Consider the following 19,713-nt stretch of genomic DNA (forward strand, 5'->3'; position numbering starts at 1 on the left):
ACACTGAGAGGTGTGCAAAGGGAGTCGAAGGTACAATATAAGAGAGTTAGAACTTAGGGTCTCCCCTCAGCCCTGGGGAGTCTGATTTCGTTGAAGGACAGGCATTCACTTGGCAGCAGTATTGTTTTAAGCTTCTAAGGTGATTCTAATGTGCAAGTAGAGTTGAGAACCACTGGTCTAGTTTGAAAGAAGAGGAACATATCACACACACACACACACACACACACACACACTCCCTCTCTCTCTCTCTCTCTTTCTCTCTCTCTCTCTCTCTCTCTCTCTCCAACACAGGAGATGAACTGGCTTGTCTTCTTGTACTGACTCTTCACTTTTTAGGAGGGCTTCTACAGGGCTTTGTGATAGAAGGTGCTACTTGTCCTGAGACCTGAACATTGCATGGCCTTGTCCCAAGGGAAGGAATGGGCACTCTCAACATCGGTGAAGACGGGCAGCCTGTGAAGTGCACTTAATGTATCCAGTTTGTGGCGCACTCCGTGTACACTCAGTGAGGCTCAGTTTCTGGAACTGCCATTTACTGAGTGACTGTTATGTGCCAGGCATAGCACTATATACTCTCTATATAGTTTCTTGTGCAGTCCCCTTAACAACCCAGTGGTGTGCATATTGTTTTATAGATGAGGGAACTAAAGGTCCAAGAGGACAAGTATTTTCCCAAGATCTAAGAGCTAGTAAGTGGTAGGGCTGAGAAGAAATCCAGATCTGCTTGACTGTAAAGATACCTGCTCTGAAATCATTTTAAGAACGAGGGGAGATTTCCAATGAGGGAAAGATCATGTCCATCTGAGCAGTCGCAGAAGGACTTGGGGGACGATGGACAGGCCCCATGAGCGGGGCCTGGAGAGGGTTTTGTTTACCTAGATATATTAGGACACACTGGGAAATAAGGTCACCCTTACAGTGGGCGCTGGAGGCTCTGGAAGATGAGCAGAGAGTTTAATTTATGAAATGGGGGCAAAGGGAGCCACGGAAATTTTCTGAGCATAGGAAGGCTCTAGCAAACATCAGCTCTAAGCGTGACATTGATCTAGAAGTCCTAGTGTGCAGAATGGACGGGGACATAACAAGCAGGAGTTCAAGAGTCACCTGATCAGGAGCAATGCAGGAAGAAGGGCGGATGAAGGGGCGGCGAGACTGGCTTGGAGCAGGGGATACAAACATCTTAAGGGAAAAGAGTCCGTGAGCATTAAGATGAATAATGGGGGCAAAGTAGAGATGACCAAGGTGTTCCACCTGAGCGACTGGGGCGATAGTGTCACCTGCAGACAGGAAAGCTGGACGGGAAGTGCATCTTTTTGAGGTGCCCTCACAGTTCATGGGAAGCGGAGAGGACAAGAGGCAATGGAGAAGAGAGACAGTTAGAGAGAGGACAGGCTTGCACGGTGAAAACCAGAGAGGAGAGGTTCAAAGCAGAGGGACTGTGGAGAACAAAGACAAATAAATGACAGTCTTCGATTTGGCCAAGAGGGCATGGAACCTTTCACCTGCAGCCTTCCAGCCTAAGGATTTACTTGGAGATGAGGGACCCTGGGCTGCTTGAATATAAAAGAAAGTGAGAGAGTGAAGATCCTAGAGAGAGTTGAACTGACTAAGAGCAAAGCCCCCCAGGTAGGAAAAGGAATAGGGTTGGCTGCAGGGGCTGGGGCAGGGCTGCCTTCAGCAGGACCCTGCAGAGCAGGACCTGAGAGATGATGGAGCAGGGACATGCTGCACACAGCAGAGAGCCATCTCGAGAGCTGGGGCTAGACAAGCTGCTGCTGTTCAGTGCAGGAAAAGGGCACTTTGCCTGGTGGGGATTGAATGGCGGTGAAGGGGAAGGGAAAACCTGAACTCTGGGCTGTCTGCCCCAGGAGCCCCAAGCTGGAAGGGTTGCAGTGGGAATTAGGGGCCAGTTCATGGGTACAGTGCCTGTTTGTCGACTCTGCAGGGCCACCCAGCTCCCCGCACTATGTGTGGGGAGGGCCATCCACCGAATGGCCTCAGGATGTCCAGAAAAACTGAAACCTTCCTTCCCAGTCCATCTGAACCCCCCAGCTCCCCATCCTTCACTCATCCTCGCCCCTTCCGCCTCCTCATTCCAAACAAACACAGCGACCAAGGCTGTGCTACAGCACGGTCCCCTAAACATGTCCTTGCCTTTGCTCATGTCAGTCCCTCTCACCAGAATGCTGTCTCACCCCGCTTCTCCTCCTGCCAGACCTCCCCTGAGAAGCCTCCTCCAGTATCACCAAGAAGGATTCAGTTCTCTGTTCTTGGGGCTCCCAAACACCCTTTCCGTCCATTCCTCTCTTTTCAGCATTTGTTCCAAAGCACTTGACTCATTTGCCCTTCCCCCTTTCTCTGAGCTCCCTAAAGGCAAGAACCCATCATTGTGATCTTTCCCTCTCAGTTGGCTAACACATACTGGCACACAGTAGGTGTTCAACACACAATGGTGGAATGAATGAGTGAATGAATGAATGAACGAACTGTAGGAAGGCTATTAGACACACCGTGTCTCAGAAGAGTGAGGTCATGGCCGAGGGGACATTGATCACGGAGGTGCTCAGATGCACTCAGGCTAACCCCAGGCCCTTTCAAATGATTGATGATGTTATCAGATCTTTGCGTATCTCTGAACTTCATTGACCCCTTACCTCCTTCCAAATCCCCAGGCTCAAAGCATCCTGGCCCCTCTTTAATGCATCTTGCTTTCTGTAAACCACTCAGTGACTTCAAAAGCTCAAGCTATTCCCCAGACAGAACCAAAGGACCATCTCTTCTTGTTTACTCCCCATCCTGCTTAAGGTTTATTATTTAATGTCATGAGGTTTCCTGTGAGTACGTTTTTTGGGAGGCCACTCCTACTGTGGTCTGAGAGCCCCGTGTGCTAACAGTAACGTGAGAACACTGCTGTGCAAGTTGTGTCTTTGAAAGCTCCCCGGGCTTTGTCGCCGAAACTCACTTTATGCTAACTCTTTACAGATCATCTTAAACTTCACATCCATGGATTTGTTTAAAAGCCGCCTGTGCTGGTACGACTACGTGGAGGTCCGGGATGGTTACTGGAGAAAAGCCCCCCTGTTGGGTGAGTTGCCTTCAGAAGGCCCTGAGAGAAGGGTGATCGGATGTTCCGTGTGATGCTATTAATGTTTGGAAGGGTCCATCCAGACGGCAGTCACAGGAAGCTCTCAAGGGTCTGTGTCATTGTAAAACTCTGAACACTCCATTTGGCCACACATGTTAAAAGCTTTTAAAACTGCGAATACCCTTTGACCCAGCAATTCCACTTCTTGGAATTTATCGTAGAGAACTAATTAAGGAAGTGTGCAAAGCTCTAGCTACAGGGATGTTCACTGAAGCAGGAAAAATTGAAAACAATTTACATGTTCAACAGTAGGGGTTAGCTGAATAAATTATGATACATCTTTTCAATGGAAAATGATCCTGCCATTCAAAATCAAGTTGGAGGTGGCTACTTATTGATTCAGAAGGGTATTCCCTGTACGTTGTTACAGAAAAATGGTGTGACAAAATAGCATATGCAGTAGGGTTTCATTTTAACAAAAATACACTTGTATATCTATCATGCAGGCACTGCAGACTCAGATGCCTTCAGAAATAGGGTGTAAATGAGTGAGATGGGGTTGGCATGACAAAACAAGGAGTGGTGGGGAGTGTGGCAAACTCAACAGTGCGTAGCTCGACCAAAGTTACTCAGAACGAAATTACCCACATCATTGTGTGGGCTAAATTCACCTGGAAGAAATCATTTTGTGATCTCCAACATTAAATACCAATAAATTGCACACAGTGGTTATTTCAGGATGATACAGTACTTTTTAAATTTTGTTCTTTTGTTGTTCCTGGTTTAGTTATGTTTTCGAATTTTCCTGCGATGAGCATGTGTTAATTTGGGGAGATGAACAGTGCATGAACTCCTACACAAAAAGGCTGCGTGGACCTTTGAGTGAGAGGCGGTGGGCAGGTGGCGTTAAGAGAAGGGTCAATTCACTCAGGATCGGTCACCAGAAGAGAGCTCTCTCGTGGGTGACCAGGAAAGATTAATGTTGCCTTGAGGACCAGTGGCTTCAATGACCAGAGAGTGGACATGAGGACTCATTTGGCCCACGAATGACAACTGCAGTGAAAACAGAGAAGCAGATTTACCAGGAGCCACAGGGGAGGGTCTGAGCTGAGAGTGGGCCGTCCTCATTTTTAGAGGGGTCTGTAGGGTGGGCTTCCAGTCTGTAAGTCTAAACTCTCAGCGAGAACTTGGTCCTTGGCATGGGCAGAAAAGCCACTTGGTTATGCTGCAAGTGACTGGCTTGAGAGTGAGCTGCTTTGGGGACAGCTGACTGAACATGGAGGCAGGAAAGAAAGGAGAGAGCTAAGCTGGGGCGTTTCACGGCCGGGCCAAGCCCACTTCATATCAGATTCCAGGGTAGGTCGGAAGGGACTGGGACAGAGGCTCTAACTGGACCCATGAGGGCCTGGCAGATATTAGCATTTGTACGGCCAAGGGGTCTCAGCCAGCTCAGTTACCATCGGGGATAGCACGCAAGCTCCCTCTGTCCAGAGGGCCATGGATTTAAAGTCCTAGAGGTACAAACATAGAAATCCATGTCCATGGGTGCTGAGTGGGTGCTGAGTGGGAGCACTAGGTTACCACCACAAGGAGGAATCAGGTAATTAGTGGTCCAGATAAGCAATCCAAGAAAGTGACCCCCGGGCCGAGCACACACAGGAGTGTGTACACTGCAGGGCAAGTGGGTTATGCCCCCCACCCGATGGCAGGGTGGAGGCTGCCTGCCCTGGATTTCTGCTTCCAGTCTATTATGAGCAGACATGGTATATGGCCGCTGCCAGAAGTGGGCATGGCTTTAAAGGCAGCACTGACCAGATGTGGCAGAAAGGCAGAGGGTTTCATTCCTGGCAGCAGAGATTCCCAAACCTGAGTGAACACAGCATCAGTTGGGAAGACTTCCAAGAGTACAGATTCCTGGGAGACTACTGAATGGAAGTCCCTACGAGCTGGGTCAGGGAACGATCCTGCCTGCCTATAGACATGTATGTGAATTTGTCTAGTGCCAAGTACACAGAAAGGGGACTACGAGGGTGCTCATCCAGCGATGGAAAGTGGTTACCTCGGAAAAAGGAAGCACGGAGCTGGTGGGCAGCTTCGTGGTTTGCTCTGCATATGTCTGGATTTTTGAAATCTTTTACAAGAATCCATTCAGGGATTATTTTATAACTAAAATTGTAAAAGGAGCTGGGTGGGAGGAGTTTCATGAGAACATGGAATCACAGACCCCTCAGCCTGGCAGAGGCCTTAGAGTCACTTATCCCAAACCCTCTTGAGAAAACCATGCTCCCCAAGAAGGCCACACAGCCTGCTAGTGGCTGAGATCAGACCAGAATTGAGCTGTCGTGGTGTTAGGGAGAGGTGACTGCTCAATCTGAGAAGGATCTCCCCCTAGCATTGCTAGATAGGATGCGTGATTCCTTGTTTATCCGAAATTCAGATTGAACTGGGCTTCCTGTATTTTTGTTTGCTAAATCTGGCAACCCTATACTCCCCCCGCCCCGGGGAACATGATAGACTTAAAGGGCTCAGGAGGAGGAAGCTCTGTGTTACTGAAGTTCCCCAGAGAGGGCCAAGGCACGCTCCTGAGAATGGGCACAGGCAGAGGGATTTCCAGTCGCTCCCTTTTCTAGAAACAAGAATTTTCTCACTACAGATCCTGGCATCTCTGGCGGCACTCTCGTGGATTAGATGGGGCTTTTGTGGTTCGTTGTTGTCGGTGATGGTTTGTTTTGTTTGGGGGTTTTTTGGCTTATATTTTACACACTTTTGCAGTGTGTGTGTGTGTGTGTGTGTGTGCTCCGCAGCCAAGGCATGGCCCGGTGCCTGCAACCATTCTTCCCCATTCGCACGAATTCTCCTTTGCCAACTATTTGGCCCGCTCTGATGTTTCCAAATGCAGTTGTTAGTGCACTTTTGTGTTTGGAACGAGTGCATTGTGTGGGCCGAGCTGGTCCCTGGGAGGGGTCAGTGCCATGAAATCTGCCGGGAGGGGGCAGGTCAATGCCCCTTTGGCAGGAGGGAGAGAGGATTAGGGCGGATTGTGAAAGTATGCATCTTGCTCTGAAAAACTGTGCATTGCATATTTTCCCAGGGCAGTGTGTGAAAATCCAGGCATAATGGGCACATAACTTTTTATGAATGAACCCTTTATGACTCCCCATGGAGCCCACTTGTCGTGCCCTCATCTGCATTTCCTCTTCTTGATATCCTTATTAAACTCCTCCTCCAAAGCCAGGAACCAGATTTCACTTTAGGAATTTGATACCTTTTCTCATGTCCAATTTCTCTCCAGCCTGTTAGTCTTCTTGGAAGGAGGCTGTTTGGGACCCAGGTTTTCACATAGCGATTAAAGGGAAATGCAAGTAGATTGAGAACATTTCACGGCTGGTTAGTGATATCAAATTGGTTTTTCAGTTTCAGGGGTCATTTATGAGATTGTACCTAACCGGGGGGAAGAAGGTGGCTGCACAGAGAACTCATCCAGTGATCTGAAATACTGTCCTGTTAATTGGATTCCCCTCCCTTATTTCTGCTAAAGGAATGACTCTAACAATGCACTTTTGTATGCAGAACTGTCCTTGAGTATTCTCTACCACCACAATGCACACAAAAGCCCTTTCTCCCCCTTTCCCTGAAATGGGGAGGGAAGTTCAGAAAGGCTAGGCTGGCCAATCAGTGTCGCGTGGCCCCTCTACTGGGGTCCCTGGGCAGGGACAGCCTCCCAAATGAGCAGAAATGATAGCGTGAGTCAAAGAGCCAAGCCTGGCATCACCACAGCCTTTCTTTATGGCTAAGGCTTTGATCTTCATTCCTCTGTGTCTGATTCCGAACTGGGAGAATGTTTACATTCTCAGAGAGTAGATTCGATGTCTGTTGATCGAAAAGTGTACAGTGTTCAGAATTGCACGTTAGATGGAGAAGTTCCTTTTGGTGGTGGTGATGGTCATGAAGAAGGTGAGATTGATGATGAAGGTCAAGATCTCAGACGGCTAAGGTTCAGTTCCTGCTTCTACTTACAACTTGGAGTGTAACTCAACTCAAATTTTTCAGTCTTCAGTTTTTTCATAAGTAAGATGAATGATAGCACCTAATTCAGGGGGGAGTGGGGATGCAATTAGATAATCCATGTGAAGTGCTTAGGACAGTGTCTGATAGAAACATACTTAATAAAAATAAGCTTTTATTAGTACTATTACAGTGAAAATGAGAATGTTGAGACACCAGGCAAAGGATAATGTAGAAGATTCTAGATAAGAATTACAAGGTGATTTGGGGAGAGACATTACTTAGAAATAATTTTTAATTTATTCTACCAAGTCTAGCTCTGCCACGGCAATAAACTACATCTTAGTCTGTAACTCCTACCACCTCCAGAGAACTGAGGATGGGTTGTCCAGTAGCCTTGGGGTGGGGTGGGTGGTTTGTAACGTAGGTCGGTTTCTTAGGCAGTCAGACGGTGGCAGTTCCTCTCTCTTTTGGAAACAGTCCCCAGCGGCTGTGATAGCCTAGATTTAAAAGGAGAATTTAGACTTGACCCTTGGGCTAGGTTAAGAAGGAATTCCTTGTAAATTGGCATTGTCTAACTGTGGGTTCAGTGTCTCTGTCTCCTCATTGGTAAGCAATACTTCTCCACGCTTATGTTTTGTTTTCCAAGAACGAATTGACACTAATTGGCCATGCCAGAGGAACATTACTGAAAATTTATAGGCTTCTGATGGATTTTTCCTTGCCAAATTCTTGGCAGCCGTTTCAGCTCATCTCACTAAATGTTAAGCTCACCAAATCCGAAAGGCTGCAGGTGGCCAGAATCGGAAGGAAGCAGAGGGAGATTAGCGGCCTCTACTCCTGTGTCTCCCCCAAAGAATATAGGCCACAGTTGGCCATGAGGAAGTTATTTCTCCCCCAGCATTACTCCCCCATTTCTCAGAAAGGCAAAGCAGAGCTAACAACTTCAAGGGATTGATCCAGTATTTAACGTGGTGCTGACAGTAACAGTACCCACTAAATATCTGTTAAATGGATCTTTAAAAAATATATTGAGATATAATTCACATGCCATGTAACTCACTGATGAAAGTGTTTGAGCCAGTGGTTTTAAGCATGCTCACAGATTTGTACAACTGTCAGTCACCACAGTCAAAGTTAGAACATCTTCATCACCGCCAAAGGAAAACCCATGCCCATTAACAGTCACTCCCATGTCCCCCTCAATGTTAAATGGATTTTCTGAGTCACTCACACAGTTGGTACTTGTCAGAACCACGACTTCTAGGCCAAATAGGCCTTGACGGGCCTGTGTTGAAAACTCGGCGGTACAGCACAGCCCATCTCCCACCTGCCCCATCCCTGTCCTTGCCCTGGCTACCATTCTTACGTGCCATGAGGGGTCATGTGGCCAAGGATGACCATGCACTGGGAAGACAAGGTCTTCTCCCTTTTCCTCTGTAGAGGATTCAAATTTCAGACCTATACCAAAGTGTCTAAGAAATACACATTATTTCTATTTTTAAATAACAAAAGTTCAATAACAATTATGAGTTTCTTTCTATCAGGTAGTGGTAATTTGATTTCAGTCAATTTGTATTTTCTTACCCCAGAGTGGGGATGCTGGTGGGGAGCAGACTTTGTGCAAGGACTTGGTAGCAGGGGAGGCCTCCGTATTGCCATCTTGATGGCGTTGCTGGGAGGTCTTCATTCCTGTCTAGTCTCCAGTCCTCTGTCCATCTAAGTGGCTGCTCTGCCTCCTCCTCGTCTCAACCCTTGGCCAGTTCAGATTGGTGCCAAGTCCTAGAAGACATCCTATGGCTCCCCGATTCCTCTGGGCAATGGGAAAGCCATTTCTATACCCCTCCTAGGAGCCAGGAACCATGTTGCTGCCATCACGCCATGCTTTGCCTGCAGAACTCTGCATGCCTGTCTCCTGGCCTCATGTCTTAACAAATCATGTGGACACTTTCGTTCTGACCCCAGGTGGGACAGGAGGGTCTTGTTGCCCCTCCAGGCTCTGCAGAGACTGGAGACACAGTTATCTGCTTCTCCCAGATCCTTAAACTTACTCAGTGTCTCTATCATCCTGTCCACCCAGGGTCTCAGCTCAGGGTGGGACAAGGCAAAGGGTCCTTTTAAAGGCCCCAAAGTGCCCTTCCAACCCCTCTCTCCCTAGTCCCCTCACTCCTCCATCCCAGGAATCTAAGACTACGAGGATAGGAAAATGTGCTCTTATTCATTGTGTATTCTTCTAAATCTTTGGTATTCTGACTAGGCTTGTGACATTTGAAAGGCAAGAAGATCTGATTTCTTCATCAGGTGATCTCTGGCATCCCTCTTCTGAGGCCAGGAAGGAGTAATGTCTTCCTAAAGGCATGCCCCAAAGGAGAAGGGTATCTGTATAATAGGAAACACCAAGGCGCGAGACAGTCATCCCCATCTCAGACCATTATCGCTTCATACCTGAAGCACCTCAACTAGACCCCACTGGCAGGAGAGAGGGCTTTGGGTTATACTCCGGGCACTTTGATTAACTGGAGCCCGGAATTCTCCTGAAGGCAGGTCGCGTGACTGTGTCCATCCTGCAGCAGAGTCTGTTGCTTGCCCTGAACCACATTTGAAGGAACGCTGCGTTTTGCCTGCTTGAGCCCCCTCTTGCTCTCTGCCTGACTGTTCTTTTTCACTTCCCAGGTAGGTTCTGTGGCGATAAAGCCCCGGAGCCCGTCACCTCCACGGACAGCCGGCTCTGGGTGGAGTTTCGGAGCAGCAGCAACATCCTGGGCAAGGGTTTCTTCGCGGTGTATGAAGGTTTGTTTGTTCATGGCGGAGGAAGCTACCTGGGTAGCTCCTGATATGCCTCTGTCCTTCACATGCAGCCTGCTGTCCCTCTCCCACCCAGGCGTGTGTGGCAGCTGCCACCTAAGGGGCTAGGCTGAGGAACTCAATGTCCTCTTCCTCCGCATTCCGGAAGCAGAGGGGCCAGCAGTGCTCACTTCGGGACAGACGTCATCTACCTGTCACCTCCTTGCTGAACCCTCATTCCAGTCCAGTGAGGGGTGGTATCAGGGGGTACACAGCCTCTGAATAGCTGTGTGAGCCTGAGCAAAGAATCTAACCTCTCGGAGCCTCTGTTTGTTTTATTTGGGAAAAGCGGTCTTTGGACATTGTCAGGGAACTTTCAAATGCATTTCTTGGAAGGACCTCTGAGGTCGCCATGGTGGTTGAGTTGAGGGAACCAACAGGTCTGGGCTCTAGGCAGCTGCCACCAGGGCAATTCTGCTTCTATTTGTTCTATAGGTTTCTCTGTCCAGCTACCTCTGTGCCTCCCGTTCCAAAGGAAACCACTATAGTTATTAAGGCCCCTTTTGGCCTTAGATTATAATTTTGGAGAGGCCAAAGTTTTGTTTCCACAAAAGAAGTAACGTGTGTGCATGAGTGCGTGTGCATACTCACACGTCCCTTTGTACCCGCGGTTCTCTCTCTACCCTCTACGTGAGCATCACCTGGGGGAACTTCTAAACATCACTGGAGCTCCGAGCTATCCCAGGCCCACTTCAGTCAGAATGTATGGGAATGTGGCCCCAGCTTCCATAGCTCACAAGATCTTCCAGGGGATTTTGATGCACAGCAAAGGTAGAGAACCACTGCTCTGCATGGTTATTTTCTGTATATGAAAAAAACTCAGAGTTGCAAACAAACGAAATTATGCCTTTCCGGAGGCACAGTGTTGGTTGGTTGGAAACGAAAGTGTTGGCAAGTGGAGTCACCTAGTGGTGGTAAGTGGCCAGCTTCCTTCGTAAGACAGGGATCCCTCACTTTTCTCTTCCTAAAGCTGGTTCTCTGGTTTTCTTTCTAAAGCTACGTGTGGGGGAGACATTAACAAAGACACAGGTCAGATTCAATCTCCCAACTACCCGGATGACTACAGACCTTCCAAGGAATGTGTTTGGAGAATTACAGTTTCAGAGGGCTTTCACGTGGGGCTGACCTTCCAGGCTTTTGAGGTAAGTGCTTTGCAGATGGTCTTTCCAAGGAGGAAGTAACTGCCATCTTTTGCAAGACACTCTCTGATCTAGAAAGATGGGTTTCCATATTTTGGTTGAAAACAAGAACCTAAGAGGCCATTTCAAGCTCGTGGTGCGTTATACCCAGATGTCTGGTATCAAAACCTTTGCAGACTTTGAAATCACATCTGCCACCTTTCTCAAGGCTGCTAGAGAGGATGAGGGAATAATCGAAGTGAAAATCTAGGATGGGATCCCGGGAAGTTTTGTAGAATCATTCTTCCCCATTTATCGTCTTTTAGTATCTTTGCAGCTTGATTTGCCCTTGACTTCTGCAAGTAGGAGGTGGCTTGGAGAAGCTGGCCACACTTGGGTCCTTTGGCCTCTTGGTTAGATTTTTCAGAATGATATTGAGGTTCCCTTCTTAAATCAAAACCTTTAAGGCCAAGCCATTGGTCGTCTTCCATGTTGCCTCTGTTTCTCCATTTAGATCGAAAGGCATGACAGCTGTGCATACGACTACCTGGAAATCCGCGATGGCCTCACAGAGGAGAGCACCCTGATTGGCCACCTTTGTGGCTATGAGAAGCCAGAGGATGTGAAATCGAGCTCTAACAGAATGTGGATGAAGTTTGTGTCTGATGGCTCTATCAATAAAGCGGGCTTTGCAGCCAATTTTTTCAAGGGTATGAATTAGCAGTTGTTTCCATTTTTAGTCACAGAAAGAGATATTGCTCCCTGGCTTAAGAATCACAAAATTCATTATAGAACCTCAGCACTAACTGAGGCTGCCTGCAGGAAGGAGGCAGCGGCCCATTTTAGGGCTGTGCTGGGGCCCCCAGCAGAGTTCACGGCCGACTCGGGAACAGGCTCAGCCTTGGCTTCTATGTGACAGAAAGTTCTGCTACTGTCCTTGGAAATGAGATTTAAGTTTAATTAGATAAACTTACAAGGTCAAGTTAGTGAACCTTCGTGAAACTGGACATTGATAATAAATATTTGTATAGTCGCTAGTGATAATTGAACATCTACTCTATGTCAGGAACAAGGTACTTGATTTACACGATGACATTTCATTTCCAAAATAACCCTTTGAGTTCAGTTTGGATCACATTTGATCAGTGTTGAGAAGGGCTGCTCAGGGTCAAAAATCCAAACACAGTGTGTGTGACTCCTAAGCTCAGACTCTTTCTCCATTGCGTTGCATTACCTGACGTGGGCCAGAGAGGCAACCCAGGCCTTCAGCTCCTGATGCATCAGCCCCTAGCCTACAACTGGGTGGGGGTAGGGAGGAGAGTGAGGGGGTGGTGCTCGGGGGAACAAACCTCCATGTTGCCTTAGGGACCAAGAGCCCTACAGAGTCTTGATGAAACCAGACCCAGAATGATATGGGAAGACCAGCATTCCTGGCCCTAGCACAGCAGGCTTCCCGGGATTCCTTTGAATGGGTAGGTCTTCCTTCTTTGTTCTCAGGGCCCTGGCAGCTCCTCAGACCACACCCTATACGGGAATATTGGGTATTCCCCAGTGCATTGTGACTGGGCACCAACAGCACACTAGCAGCCACTGCATAGAGATGTCTAATCTGCAACTGAGGCTCTTTGGTTAGTGGCACCACTCACACCCAGGAGAATGCTGCTTTTCCTTCCTTGTCTCTCCTCCCAGGATTCCTGGCTGTACCAACCTAGAAATCCTGATCCCTTCCTTACCCCCGTCTCCCCACTCACCCCCTCTCAGCCCCTTTCCTCAGGTTCTTCATGAGCAGGAGGGTGTCAGAAGAACCCACTTGCATCCGTGTGACCCTGAGCAGGCAGGCATTTGTCCTTATTGAAGCCTCAGCTTTCCTTTCTATAAAATGGAGGGGATGGGGGAGTAAATCTGCCCATTTTACCTAACCAGTTTTGAAGCCCCAATGATATGATGGCTGTGGAGACACTTTATAAGCTGAAATGTGCCACACAAGCGTGGGAGATTATTCTTTTTTTCTCTCTTGAGGCATCTGAGGAGAGCAGAACCCAAGTAGGAATAACAATTATAATTCTCTGAATAATTGGTGACAAAACTTACTTCTTTCTCAAGCCAAAAAGCCAGGCTACAGTAAGTGTATTTCAAGCGTAGGTCAACTAGTAGCAGGAAGGACATGACAGTCTTGGCTGAGATGCCTGAAAGTTACAGCCCCTGCTCTACCCTGGCCCAGACCGCATGTGACTTAGCAGCAGCAACACTGTCTGGGCCTTGGGCAAGTTACAGAACCTCTCTGAGCCCCAGTCCTTCCACTTACAGAAATAGTAACTACCAGGTTATTGCAGAGTTGTCAGGAAAAAATGAAATAGCATAAGTGAATACACATGGTATAATGTTTACTCCCATTAATTTTCTTTGCTTAGAAAGGCATCTTTGAGATGGTTATTTTTCTCTCTGAAAAAAAAAAATGACATGACAATTTCTCCTTTTCTGTTGCCATGTATCAGTTTCTTGTTGCCGCTGTAACAAATTACCACAAACTTGGTGGCTTAAAACAACACAAATTTATTATCTCATGTTTCTGGAGGTCAGATTTTCTTGCCATTTCCAGCTTCTAGAGGAGGCCCCTAGTGGAGGCTCATGATGCCCTTCCATCCTCAAGCCAGCGATAGGCAGTTGAGTCTTTCGCAAACTGTGTCCAGACTCCTGCTCCCATCGCCACATTCCTTGTTCTGACGAAACTCCTCCTCCCTCTTTCAGTTATAAGGACCCCTGTAGTTATACTGCGCCCACCTAGACAACCCATGACAATCTCCCATTTCAAGATCTTTGATTTCATCACATCTGCCAAGTCCTTTTTGCCATGTCAGGTAAAGACTCACTGGTTTCAGGGACTACATCATAGGCAGCTTTGGGAGGCCTTATTTTGTTTACCACAGGTCCCAAATGATTATGAGGTTTTATTCTAATTCTCCTGTTTGTTTTCTTCCCTGACTTCTACTCCCAGGTCTATATATTAGGTATTGGGACTTCTTTCCAGTGAGATAACTGGTAACCAGGTGGCACCCATCCACTCATACCTCATACCTAGTTCTGCTGATAATTAGCAATACACATATTTGAGAGGACCAGCTAAAGCTGGAGATTAGTGTTGCCAGATTTAGAAAAAACAAAAACAAAAACAGGTTGCCCAGTTAAATTTGAATTTCAAGTGAAGAATGATTTTTCAGTATAAGCATGTCCCAAATATTACATACCATGCTAAGAAATGACTGGTCATTCATCTTAGATTCAAATTTAATTGAGCTTTCTGCATTTTGTGGCAACCCTACTGGAGATGTTGGGGCAATGGAAAGGAGTATTTCTCTCTATGATGCTAAAATGGTTTGTAAGGACTGAGTTGAAAGCCATGGCAGACTCTCAGTAACATGATAACCATCTCCCTTTGCTGGTTAGATCTCATCTTCTCCCTCCTCCCCATTTAACACTCATTCAGCAGTCATCAAACATGTGTCAGGTGCTGTGCTGGGGGCTGTGGACACAAAGGAAAACACAGTCATTGTTTTCAGGAGCTCAAGGTGGTGAAGGAGACCTGTGGATGATATTGCTGGAGGTGTGGACCTGGGAGGAAGCCAGGAGACCTTCAGACTCAGCCAGTGGGGTGGGGTCAGGTTACCCAGCCTGCTACTTCAAGGGCATTTCAATTTGCAAACAATCCGTTTAAATGCCCATAAAGGTGTTAATTGAATATGGGGTGAGGCAGCTTGACATCTTTTTTTTTTTGTCAAGTTCGATGACCTTGACCCTGAATCTTAAAAGAGGAAACTGGACTAGTAGAAACCTCATTGGGACTTATAAAGGGCAAAGAAAAGACATCCCGTGAGTCTGCTAGAAACTCCATTAGTTCTCTGACTTTATCTTTAGCACATCCCCTTGGTAGGCATTATTATTACCCCCATTTTCAAAATGAGGAAACGAAACTGAAGTTCTAAGGTGGCAGAGCTAGAACTACACCCTGGATTTGTAGGACTCCAACAGGGCACTCCCTATCCATGACGGAGACCTAAAAGCCATAGGCTAGTACAGTGAAGGAATTTTAATTTTTCATTCATGTTTGTGATTTGATTCTGATACTTTGTCACCTTTCTGCCTCCTTGATACCATAGGAGCATAGAGAAAAGGGCCTGGATTTAGCATTGGAAGTTCAGGCTATCCTGTGAAGTTGTGAATTTTAATTTTTCATCCATGTTTTCAGATTGATTTTGATACTTTTGTCACCCTTTCTGCCTCTTGATAGCTCATGGGAGCATAGAGAAAAGGGCCTGATTTGTATTGAAGTTCAGGCTCTAGTCCTGCCCAAGCATTTCCTTTAACTAGTTGTTCAGCCCTTTCAGTGGCCACTCTTTTCTTCTTTTTCTTTTTTTTTTTTTAAGTGAGGCAACCCTTGGTTGACCTATAGATTGCAAGGACCTTGTCAGCTTACAATCCCTTGTTTTTTTGAAATTTTTTATGCCTATAGCACCTGGTCTTGCTAGGTGGTCTCTCATCCATGTACTAACCAGGCCCAACCTTGCTTAGCTTCCGAGATCAGATGGGATCGGGCTTGTTCAGGGTAGCATGACCATAGACTAGTTCTTATTTCTGAGACTGGATTATACCTGCTTTGTTCTTCACTCTGTTCCCAGTGCCTGGCCTGCAGTGGGCTCAATAAACACTTGCTAGGCAATGAATGTATGGATGAATGAATGGATGAGGCTCAGATTCCTCATTTGTGGATTAGGCATTCTGCTACCTGCTCTGCCTACATTTTGGGGTTCCCATGATGATAAATAAAGCAGAGACCACAGTCTAGAGCTGAGTTGTCCAACAGAAATAGGAAGCGAGTCACAAATGTGAGCCATATGTATAATTTTAAATGTTCTATCAGGCACGTTAACCAGCCCCCACCCTTCCAAAACCTCAAAACAATACCAGGTCAAATTAATTTTAATGATATATTTAACCCAATGTATCAAAAATACTGTCATTTTAATATATAATTAATATGTACAATATTAATGACCTATTTTATGGAGTTTTTTCATACTAAGTCTTGGAAATCCAGTGTTTTATACTCATAGCACACCCTTGTTTAGACTAGCTGCATTTCAAATGTTAGACAATCATACAGGGCTGGCACCTACCATGTCAGTCAGCGCAGGTTTAGAGACTGTGCACAGTCAGCTTCTGTGCCCAGTCTTTATCCAAGAAGCCATAAGTAGGATGTCCTGTGAACACTCACAGTGCCCACTGCGTGTGTCAGGACTTCTCCAGTGAAAGAAACTAGAAGAGCAACTAAAAAGGCCACGAAGAAGAATTGGACCGAGTCAAAGAAGCTCTTGCCTTGCTGCCAGTTGGCAAGAGGTTCTGCTCAGGGTCCAGCTGGCGCAAGGCACTGACCAGGGTGCCAACTGGCCTCTGTATTCCTCTCCTGGTGCCAGATGGCAATCCCTCGCAGGGGCTGCTGGCCGAAGAGCCCGCAGAGCGCCTCACATCTCTGGTTATTTTCGATATTGGGAGCATTTGAGGGTTGGTAGGGCCATTTTGGTCACACGTTTTCCACAAAAGTATATGAGGATTTCCATCTTGACCCCCACTCTCCACTGTCCCATTGCCGATGGACCACCATGGGTGTTTAATGAGGAAGACTGGCATCTTTCAAGGTACTTCAGAACCTCAGGGATGGGCCCTGCCTTCTCTTTCCTTAACCCTCTTTGAAACAATTTTTGGGACCTTACCTGAGTCATCTCATTAACTAACCGCCGAATGGTTTGTTCTTTCACTAATACCACTTGGAGAAGGCAAAGTTTCAGCTACTTCTCCCACCCCCCATTCTCTCCCAGGTTTTTTGGCAGGCTTGGCTTTGGCCACTGTAGCCCAGAGCAAGCACGCACTCATGAGCTTGGAGCAGTTGCTACTTCACTGCAGTGTGGAGGTGATATGGAGGACATTCAGGCTCCCACTGAAAGCATGCCATCCATCCCAGCTGGAGCAGCATTGGAAATGGCCAAACAGGCCGCTGCTTTTGCTGAAGAGAGCTCAGGTGTAGATACATCTTTCACTTTCCTTCCTGGGCCAAACGCCCTATCCTTTTAGTCTCTGAGGGAACTGTATTCTCTTTGCTTTAGGCTCAAATCTATTCTACCAGCCTCCCTCCCTCCTACCTGGCTAAGACGGCATCAGGAGACTTATTCATCTGTGGTCCTTCCTTTCTTGCCTATGATATATGTGTGTCCTGCCCATATTCATAGCATCTTCTGGCATCAGAGTCTCCTCCCACCCCACCCCCATTGTGGTCCTTCGTTCATCTTAGTCTGTTTTGATAGGCTTTCCCCTAGTTCCTTTCTGCCCTCCCCGCTATGCCCACCAGCCAGTTTCTTGGCTCTGCTGTGCTGCCCTCCTGCCCATTTAGTCTTTATGAGTCCATCTTTGATGCATTTTCCTTCATCTGTTCCTTCCTTGTCTTCCTCCCCTCCTCAGGCCTGCGCTACTCCACTCTCACCTGATTCAGGTATGCCAAGATAACCTTATTCTTTTCACTATCCTCATTGTTGTGTGTCTCCGCCCATAGAAATTTCAACCCCCCTGTTGTCTATAGTGATAGTCACTCTGTACTGACTATATATCTATATGATACTTTACACGCATCATTTTCAATCACCACAATCCTAAAAGCAGATTATTATTATTCTCATTTTATTTATTTTATTTTTTATTATTATTTATGCCTACAGCACTGGGTCTTCCTAGGTGGTCTCCCATCCAAGTACTAAATAGGCCCGACCCTGCTTAGCTTCCGAGATCAGACTTCGGACTTGTTCAGGGTGGCATGGCCATAAGCCATGGACCATGGCTCCACTGGGGCGCAAACCCAGGACCTTCTATGCGTAAACTGCTACACTATGGAACCACATCCTTATTCTCATTTTAAAACAGGAGGAAGGCTCAGAGAGGTTGAATCACCTGATTTGTTGTGGGAAGATCCCCTGGTGGATCCAACCCAGGTGTGTCTGGCTCACTCTAAAGCCTGGACTCTCTACATTTCTCCTCATCATTTATTCTCCTCTTAGACTTTCTAGTAAATGTTGAAGAAAGTACTTTGCATACTGAAAAGTGATAAATAATTGAAGGATTGTGACTATACAATACTTAATACATTTAACCATAATTAATACATCGATTTGAGGCTACGGACAACTTCGACCCCTGTGTAGAGCATGTGTCCCCAACCCAGTCTCCCCTGATGACCAACTTATTCAAGCTTTTGTTGAGTCCAAGATCACAGCAGTCTCAGAGTTAGCTGTGGTTACTATCCATTACATGAAATGATGGGATATTTGCAAACTGTCCTTTACCCAGTGAAGAGCAGTATGGTTGATGAGTAGGTTGTGCATCTTAAACAAGGAAGATTGGAAAGAAATGGGTTTATTTGAGCTGGAAAAGGGCAAGAGTGGAGGGAGACATTCTGATTGAAGGGTTTGGGTTTTCTGGAGGACCAACGGGTTGGAAGTTGCAAGGAGTCAGAATTTTGACAATTCAAATTGCAAAGGACAAGAAATACCTTGGGAAAGCAGTGAGAGCCCTATTGCCGAGTCTGAAAAGCCATCTATCAGAAGTGTTATTTAAAGGGTCCTTGCTTAGAAGGAAGGACTGGAGATCTTTTCAAGGCTTTACCAATGAAGTCGAAGATGGCCTGATTTATTTTATGTGCAATATGGTCTTTCAGGATTCTGTGGACAACTCGGTGCTTGCTCTCTTTGTACCTTTCGTGGTGTTAAGAACCATCGATATTTTCTTCCCCCTGCCCCAACTCTTCCTTCTCCCTAGATTGGACTTTTTTTTTTTTTTTTTTTTAAAGATGTCTCAGTGTTCAGATGTCCCTTCACTAGTCTCTCCAACTCAGTTAGGCCACAACCTGCAAGGTGTCTTTTAAGGATAGATGTATCACAGTTTGACAACAGAAAATAATGATTTTTTCCCCTTTCATTTCTGATATACTACTTGGAGATGCCCAATGCCTGAAAAAATAATTTTTTTAAAATTTTTCTTCAGTAGTGCCTGGGTTGACTTGTCCAGGAAGATTCTCCAATGATCCCTTGTTCTTTTTCTGGACAGTGCTCCTGGTGTCCTACTTGCTGTTATTAATTGCCCCCAAACACATCACTAGACACAATTGGTGCTGAATCCCATCCGGCTCCCCTGATGACTCAGTCTCCCCATGGCCTTTTCCTGCATTTTCTCCTGAGCATTGGCTAACCTGAAAGTCCAGTGATTTCTCTAATCTCGAAGATCTCTCTGTGCGTACCTCTTCAGATTATTTATAAGAATGCTAAGTCACAGGTTCTTGTTCTCTCTCTAGGGAATACTTACACATCTTCATCTATGAATTTGTCCCTTTGTCCTTGCCCTTTATTTAATATCCTTGAGAAGTTCCGTATTTGGGAGTATTGGAGGCAATTTTATGGCACTGAAATTGGAGGCAATTTTATGGCACTGAAATTGGTTCAGTCTTTGGTGTGGAAACCTTGAGCTTTTTTAAAATCACAAAGGAATACAGCTAACCGAACCCTTCAAAGAATGGAATTGTTCAGGCCTGATCTCTCTTCAGCGGAGCCCCGCTCTGGCCAGCAAGTC

The 19,713-nt window shown here is 46.5% G+C and overlaps 1 protein-coding gene and 1 pseudogene across 1 annotated transcript in view; one reads left to right on the top strand and one right to left on the bottom strand.

Moving 5' to 3' along the window:
* The window catches only part of TLL2 (tolloid like 2), a 122,118-nt gene that overhangs the window by 89,203 nt on the left and 13,202 nt on the right, over positions 1-19,713 (top strand). Inside the window, exons 10-13 of the mRNA XM_039871643.1 lie at positions 2,983-3,085; positions 9,764-9,880; positions 10,931-11,076; positions 11,567-11,762. Coding sequence (XP_039727577.1) covers positions 2,983-3,085; positions 9,764-9,880; positions 10,931-11,076; positions 11,567-11,762 — 562 coding nt within the window. The remainder of the gene's footprint in view (positions 1-2,982; positions 3,086-9,763; positions 9,881-10,930; positions 11,077-11,566; positions 11,763-19,713) is intronic.
* LOC120609977 (uncharacterized) lies at positions 15,551-15,669 on the bottom strand (annotated as a pseudogene).

This window comes from Pteropus medius, unplaced genomic scaffold, assembly GCF_902729225.1.
Source record: "Pteropus medius unplaced genomic scaffold, Ma_sr-lr_union100, whole genome shotgun sequence".
Taxonomy (NCBI): domain Eukaryota; kingdom Metazoa; phylum Chordata; class Mammalia; order Chiroptera; family Pteropodidae; genus Pteropus; species Pteropus medius.